The 7,774-nt window shown below is 41.5% G+C and overlaps 1 protein-coding gene across 1 annotated transcript in view; it reads right to left on the bottom strand.

Moving 5' to 3' along the window:
• Positions 1 to 974: 974 nt before the first annotated feature.
• LOC130574414 (unconventional myosin-X-like) overlaps positions 975 to 7,774 on the bottom strand; it is an 89,559-nt gene continuing 82,759 nt past the window's right edge. The window contains exons 36-41 of the mRNA XM_057367627.1: positions 7,537 to 7,744; positions 6,692 to 6,828; positions 6,400 to 6,523; positions 4,766 to 5,209; positions 3,824 to 4,015; positions 975 to 3,284 (exon numbers count right to left, since the gene is read on the bottom strand). Coding sequence (XP_057223610.1) covers positions 3,171 to 3,284; positions 3,824 to 4,015; positions 4,766 to 5,209; positions 6,400 to 6,523; positions 6,692 to 6,828; positions 7,537 to 7,744 — 1,219 coding nt within the window. The 3' untranslated portion in view covers positions 975 to 3,170. The remainder of the gene's footprint in view (positions 3,285 to 3,823; positions 4,016 to 4,765; positions 5,210 to 6,399; positions 6,524 to 6,691; positions 6,829 to 7,536; positions 7,745 to 7,774) is intronic.

The following is a 7,774-nucleotide window of genomic DNA, read 5'->3' as shown; positions in this document are numbered from 1 at the left end:
ACCAAGGGACTGCATGCCMCACTGACAGTGTGATCAGGCTGAAAAAGGGAGGCAGAGAAGGCTTTTACCTAGCCACTGCTTTGGGTGTTTATTCACAGCTACCMCTCAGTAAAAGCATTGTGTGTATTGTTATAGTTATGCTGGACCTGCAGCAGTGCAGTTTGTTGTCTTGATAAGAGATGTATTTATGAAACAAATGCAGCTTGAAATTCAACAGCTGCACAGAAGGGAGACTTGACTAGTTTGCAGTAAGCAGAGGTAGTTGGAGCTTCGAATAAAGATCTGGAAAGTCTATGCAATGTGATAAAGATGGAGAAAAAAGAATCTCTGAATAGTTGGAGATTATATTGCATAGACTGATTTCCAGGGTCCTGAGGCTCTCAGAGCATGTGACCATGGGATATAGGGGAGCATAATGAGGGGATTATGCATCACTGCTTGGATTCCATACCTGTGTATGGATTGAGGGAACTTTGGTCTGCTGGTGGGATTGTCCATCTGTGCTGCTGACAGCTCAGCTGCCCCCAGTCCTGCTTTACCACTTCAGTGACACAAGCTCTTAGGTGAGTACCATGCCCCAGCCATGCAATTTTGTGGGAAGTGCAGATTGGCAGCTTATTTGAGCCAGAAGTGACTTTCTGTTATTAGTGACTTTGGAGGTGCTGAAGAGAAGGTATGAGCTGACCCAACAGATTGGGCCTTTGGAGGCGATTAATTCCTTGCTTTCACCAACAGCCAACTCAGAACCAGTGGAGCACCTCCCACTGAGCAAAAGTGTAACTCAGCCCAAGAGATAAAAGCAGAAGTTGGAAAGAAACCCTCCCCACTGTAGCAGCAAACTATTTTCTATTCACCCCAAAATTTGCTTCTAGGAGAAAGGGCTGTTGTATCCTCATGCTGATGATGCCTACTTTTTACTTAAAAGTTCCAAGTGTTAAGCTTCGAATAAACACCTTGACATGGGCACACAATGCCTGTAAGTGAATAYAGTCTGTTCAATCCAATAATTTATTAAACTTTCATCTTGTAAAGCCAGTTACAAATTAAAAAAGACAGAAGGAATTCTGTAATAGAAATGAGCAAAATTACAACAAATAGTAGTGGGTGCTATGTTTCAAGTGGGTTCAAGCTGCCTGCAGCAACCCAAGAGCCAGAACACAGAGCTAGTGCAGAGTTAGGACAGGGATAATCAAGCCTAGTTTGATACATTAGATATCGAGACAGTGTATGCAGTGTACACRAAGTGTTGCTTCTCAGGTTGCCTCTGCATTCCTGTTCTCTCACACTCATGACCTGGTCATCTCTTTACTCCTTGTGACAACAAGGGGGTGTTTGTAGGATCCATCAGTGACACTATTTAAGGCAAAACTCCAGTTTAAGGGATGATGCACAGCAGTGGTCACCCTCTTCGGCTGATCGTGWAGCAAGTGCACGGAGTGTCTGCACATGCTGCAGTGTAGTGGAAATGAGAGAGGAGCAGGGGCTATATACAGTGTTTTTTTCTTGTACTATCACCCTCAAAACTACAGTGTTCTGCCACACAGTGATACAGCACAGTTTGATGATGAATCGGAATGGAACCTGTTCCATACTGACTGCTACTTTTCTAAACAATTTCTATTTCGTAGGTAACAGGCCTTAGCTGCTGTTACTTCAGAAATGGATACAGCCAATTTTAAGTGTGGAACAAGGCCTACATTACATACAGCTCTGCAGTTTTACTAAAAAGTAGAATGGGCCTCTGCATTCTGGGATCCCAAGAATAKACAAGGGTCATGGAAAATGGTTCACTGCCAGGTTTCTTGTTTGCTAATGTGACTAATTTATGACAGGATTGATACTGAATATTGTTTTAAACAATGAAATCAACTTTCTGGAGTCAAGAGACTGAAGGTGACTTGTCATCTTTCACAGAGAAGAAAAAGATTCTGCTTCTTCAAATTGCAGGTAGCTATAAAAATCTCCAAGAACCAGTTGTTTTGGCAAATTAGCATTGTTTTCAAGTTCTGCTGAGGACTGGGAACCTAGAGGACACTGGATGGGGATCTGGGGTTTCAGTGATGTGAGCAGTTCCCATTAGAATTTGGGGTGGATGAAGGATTTGGCATCTGCTTTCTGTAGTACAGAGGAAGTAAAAATCTTGCCTGTAACTATTTATCCTACTCACTCAGTAGGAAAGAGTTCACTTAAAACTAAAGCTCAGGCATGCCAGTCATCCTAAAATCCCCCCTAATGGAAGGATCTTAATGCAAGCAAACTGCTCACCATAAACCTCYGACCTCCATGTAACACCTGGAGTTTGTGAAGAGCAGTTCTTCTGGAAATGCTTGTGGAACAATCTCACCTTCTGAGTTGTACAGGGGAACAGCACTCATTTCTTAGGCAGGTGTGGGTGCTGMCTTCAGTGTGCCCAGAATGGCACCTTAGGGTTTATTTCAGTGGTGCTAGTCTCAAAGCTTTCTTCAGACTGGAGTATTTAGTAGCTTAACTGAAAGTGCCRCTTTTTACAGTAATGTATCTGTAAACGTTTACTGGAAGATAAACAACCACCTAGGGTGTTTATAATTGTTTCTTTAATGCTCTCTCAGGTAGGGTTTGACCTCTCTGTTGGACCACTTGGCTTCAATTATACAAAGGCTTTTTTAAGACCAGATCCTAAGTATATCCTGAAGAGAAAAAAAAAAAGCAAACCCACAGTGATTTATATTTTAGATTTGTTTGCAAAATAAATAAAACAAATATTCTTTTAGCAGACCATGCTGTGATCACATGATCTCAGATACCTGCATGTTCAAAATTCTTAACGAAGCTTAAGTCTGTCTCCTGTCCTGCAGAAATGATTCTTGTGAATTTTTCTGCCAGTACGACAGGTGATAGTGAAAGCAGCAGAGAGGGACACAGAGGAGGAGGAGGATGCTTCTGACTTTGCTTCTTTAAGGTACATTGTTCATCAAACAAGCAAAGGGAAAACAACTTTTGGGTCATTAGTATTTAACAACAGTTGTTACTGTTTAATGTCTTTGGGCAGAGGTGCAAATCCTATGGTACTGTAGATGTCACTTCAGGTTTTAAACACAGTAGTCAGTTGAATTCTTAAAAAACATTTTTGCTACACTTGTGCTGGCAAGTTGCAAATACCAACGACTTAAACTAGTGCCAGTTCATCTGTATCACCTAGTCCAGATGCTTGCATGACTGTCCACACTGGTGGCTGATTTGACACTGCAGCGTTTCTTCACAATCATGTTGATGTATGCTTTCATGATCTTTATTATCTCACCCACCTGGARAGAGAACACAATAACACAGCATAAGCACTTTAAAAACCTCAGTCCACTGAAGCGTACAGGACRTTCTGCTGAGAAAGATTCCCCTTGTCCAAAGTCATGACACAATAAATTCTGCATGTTAATACTAAATATGAACATGATAGTAAGAAGAGAAAGACTTTACAAGTTTGTGCTCTGTTGTAGTAACACTTAAAACTATTTTTAGCTCAAAGAAAAGCAGCTTCAATGGTATTATCTTTTTTTTTAATTTGTGAAACTCCCCATTAGTCTACTGGAATGAAAAAAACCAAGCAAACTGAAGAGCACCTAAAACTGGAAATTCTTGATGCCCTGTAAACAGTGTTCAACCTCTTTCAMTTTCTAACCAGCTTATTTTTTTCTGTTCATTCCTGTATTCAAGAAGAGGTGAAATGCCCTTTAGGCTTAAACTCCCTTTATCTTTCCCCTTAGCTGCCTAGTCCRTTAGTCAAGAGTTCTTGCACAGAAACCTATTTCTTGAAGCTTAATTGAAATGGCTGTGTGCTTTCACATACCTGAGAGGTTTCAAAGAACATTTCTCTCTCATCTACTGTAATTTTGAAGGTGTTGGGCTGTGGTGCTCCAAAGAAAACAATGTGCTCATACTGGAAAGTTTCTAGTGGTTTAGGATCCCCTCGTTTGTAGACAGACACATTCTCTGTGCTGACTCCAAGCCAGAGATCATTGGGGAATCCACCTTCCTTGCACTGCAGAAAGAGAAACATGACCTTTTGCATAAATCCAGTGGAGGATTAAATRATTTTCCATTCAAGGAAAAGCCCTCTACCTCTTAAAGGATATTTCAATTCAATAGAGAAACCAGCATAGCTGCAGAATGTATGTTGGAGGCACTTCTGCTACAGATTTGGAAGTGATATGGCTGTGAGTCAAAYAACAGTTGAGTAATAAATAATTGTAATAGCTAATAGATATAAAGTGATGTAGCAAGTCAATATTCCACTTCTTATTTTATAGATAATATAGTGAGTGCAAACAACTTCCCATGGTGAKCCCCCTAGGCAGCAACAAAACTGACAGAACTGAACTATGGGYTCCTACTGTAGTAGGCTGAGCATTACATGCCCCAGTCTCAGCAGTTTCTGCTGTACTGCTCCAGAACAGGATTGCACTTTTTGCTGGGAAAAACAACAGAGCTTTGTTTWACTTTTGGTTTCATTAACCACCACTGTAAGTGCATCCCCCCCGCCCCATTCCACTGTTATTCTAACAAAGTAGGAATCCATTGTCTCCCTTCATTTATCAGGATGCCTCACCTTGCTTGCTCTGTTCTCTCTGTCTCGTAACTCTTGGGTATTGTGGCACTGCAGGTTTACCCTGAGATTACTAAGGCAAAATGCATCCAAATCTCCCTTCGGCTGCTGTGCAATGTTTTACACACAGCTCTATCTGTTCTCCAGACTGATATCTCTCCTCAGCTGTGTTTATAAATCACTCACCTCAACATCRAAGAGGGTTGAGCCATAACCTGGCCACTCCTTTACAATGGACATGTATTTCACCATGGCCTGATGCTGAGACAGYCCCTGCAGCTTGGTCCACTTCTGTGCTATGCTTGCCCGAGCAGCTGAAAGCTCTTCTTTTACCCACATCTCCATCATCTGCTCCTCTTCCACCTTCTGCTTCTTTACAGACCCTGTCTTGAAGCTACGCTTCAATGTCCCTTCAAGGAAGCTGGTCCGCCTCCTCTCCAGAGTGTGACTGCTGCTGCTCTTTGTTGACTGCAGKATTTTGGATTTCAGTCTGTTAACTGGGTAGATTCCATCAAGGGTCCAGCTGATTTTGGAATAATCTCCATGAAGATACTGCAGCCGCAGAGCTGCCAGACACTGCAGAGTGTCCTCTGGCCCAGGAAAATGACCATCTATGAGGCTTTCGTGAGCCTACAAACAAGAAGTCCCCCCAAACTCRTTAGAAAGCAAAAGCATACTTTATTCACATCTAGATCCATGTACAGATTCCTGTGACATCTGCTGATCCCAGCAGGACAGATATAATTCAGGAGGTCAGAGCAGACATTGTAATTAACAGGTCAAAGTTTGCAACAGGTYGATATGGCAGGAACACCACTTTCCGTAAGCCTGAACAGGACAGACATTTTGAGGGGCTCCTTTCCTGTATAGAAAGTCTTACAATGAGGATCTCTTAGGTCTGGAACAGGTGGAAGACACTGGAATTGAGGCAATTTGGTTTTGTGCTGTACCAGTGACAGCTCCTGTATGAAGATTATATTCAACACCCGAGTCATATATAATAAATTCAAGATTCTCAATCTCAGTTTCATTATGGAAAAGCACCTCCTACCTCTTCCTCCTTCATCTGATGWCTCCACCAATCTTCTTGCTTCCCCTTGCCTGTTTTTCTGTGAAATCTATATATGGGGTTTTTTGCACATCTATCTTATGTCTGGGTAACACCTACTCTCCTACTGTTACTTCCCTTGCCAGTTAAAGCTTTGTAGACTGAAAGCCTTGTAAACAGGGAGTTTGGTACAACTGAGGCTCCACAGAGCACCATGATGTTGTTTCTGACTGTTTTCCAGACATTTCCAGATGTTTCCAGACATTAACAACACTTGCTGCTCATTTCAAGAATGGAAACCATGGTCTGAGTGCCTTACATGCCATCCATTTGACTATCAGTGAGTTTCAGTCTTCATGACTCTGACTGCCATTAACACAGATGATTTTAGCTGATTTGCAGATAGATTTCCCAGTTTTCTTTACATTTATGTTCTGCAAACAGCTACTTTTAATGATWCTTCTTGAATCATTACCCAAATTTCTTTGCCTTCTAAAATGAAAGACCAAGGTTAAAAAAAGTTAATTATCATTAGTCTTCCTCTTCTTTTAAAGCCTTTGCTAATTTTTCTTGCTATTGTTCTAATACTGATCTTCCCTAGAAAACTTAACAGTCTATCTGCTGAGTAGATTCCTGGCAAAAAGCCAACACACTAAATTCTCCCATTCCAACCAGCATTCCCACTTCTACTGGAAGRTAAACCAGTTTTCTGTATACTCTTGTGTGCTTTTGCCACCCTGGGAACAAAATCATTCTCCCAGAGCTAGCTTACCTGCTCAAACATGAAGGCAAATTCCACCCCATCTTTGGGAACATTCTCAATATCTAAGAAGCAATAAAGCTTAAAATACAGTTGCCACTGTCCTTCCTCCTCCTCTTCTTCAGAGCCAGCAAGTCTGTAAGATACAAAAGAGAATGAGAAGGAAAAAAAAAAGAACACTAAGAAGAAGTACCATGGTACTGGAATGTCCACAGTGCAACTGACAATCTGAAGGTAGGTAAGATTCTGAAATCCAGTGTTACATCCAACTAGGAATTAAAGRCTTCATGAAATATTCTTTTACCTCTCAAACTTGGCCAAGATATCAGCCACAATCACCCGACTCTCCACAGCACGGTCAACCTGCTGATTGTGTTCAAAGAGCGCAAACATATTGCGGCTGTCCTCCATTGCCAACCCACGGATCAGCTTTTCAACCACCTGCAAAATCAGACACATCACACCCCCTTTCACAATGAAGGATCAGCACCTCTTCAGTCCATCTRTCATTTCATACATTTGTCCCTTAACTGCTATGCTTTCAGATTAAAGAATTCTAACCCTACACTGAAGTCATTACTTATATTTGATCATCCTCACTTGTCTTCTGTGAATCTTTTCAATCTTCCCTGCCCTTCTGAGGATGGGGGAATTAGAATCCTGCACAAGATACAGGCACATAATGGATTCAGATGTCATGATGATGTTCTCAGTTCCTCTAGTAAAAATTTCACTTTTCCCTCTGTTTAGCACTCATGTTTTCACAGACATGACTACTTCAACCTGGAATCTTGCTTCTGACCTGCTAATGATTAAGTTACTGGTACAATATCTGTCTCAGAAAGGATTCCATTATGAGGTGGAAATCTCTCCTTGTCCAGAAAACTGTGTTTAGAAAGTCTTCAGACAAAGGATAGACCACCAGAAGCATTTAGATTTTGCAACACAATTGTCAAACGATATTCTATAACCTGAGCACTGCCTTGTAGAATAAGCTGAACTTTCCCTAAAGATAAAGCAAGAAAGTTGTACTTAAAAAAAAAAAAAAAAAGTGAGAGAAATTTGAAATGAAGGGGGAAAGGGTGTCCCTTGAACAGACCCACTCTGTTCAGCACATCTCACAACTGGTTAATGCTACTAATGCATTACCTCCCCGGCGCTGGTGTGGGAGTTGATGGTTATTTTGCAGGAGCCACCACCATGGCAATACACTGTCGTGGTCATTTCCTCACGGGTGAGAAGAGCCTGTATTTCCTCCTGGGAGGGCACAAACTCTCTTGTCTTTGTTCTCTTCAGGGAATCGCTTATGAATTGCGCATACCTGTCTATTTCTGAGTCTGGAAAGAGGTCTTTTACCCTAATTATAAAGAGAAGCAAAAAAACCCAT

The sequence above is a fragment of the Malurus melanocephalus genome, unplaced genomic scaffold (genome assembly GCF_030028575.1).
Source record: "Malurus melanocephalus ecotype Western Australia unplaced genomic scaffold, MMel_1.1 scaffold_81, whole genome shotgun sequence".
NCBI classification, from domain to species: Eukaryota; Metazoa; Chordata; class Aves; order Passeriformes; family Maluridae; genus Malurus; species Malurus melanocephalus.
This window is presented reverse-complemented; position numbering and strand designations above follow the sequence as displayed.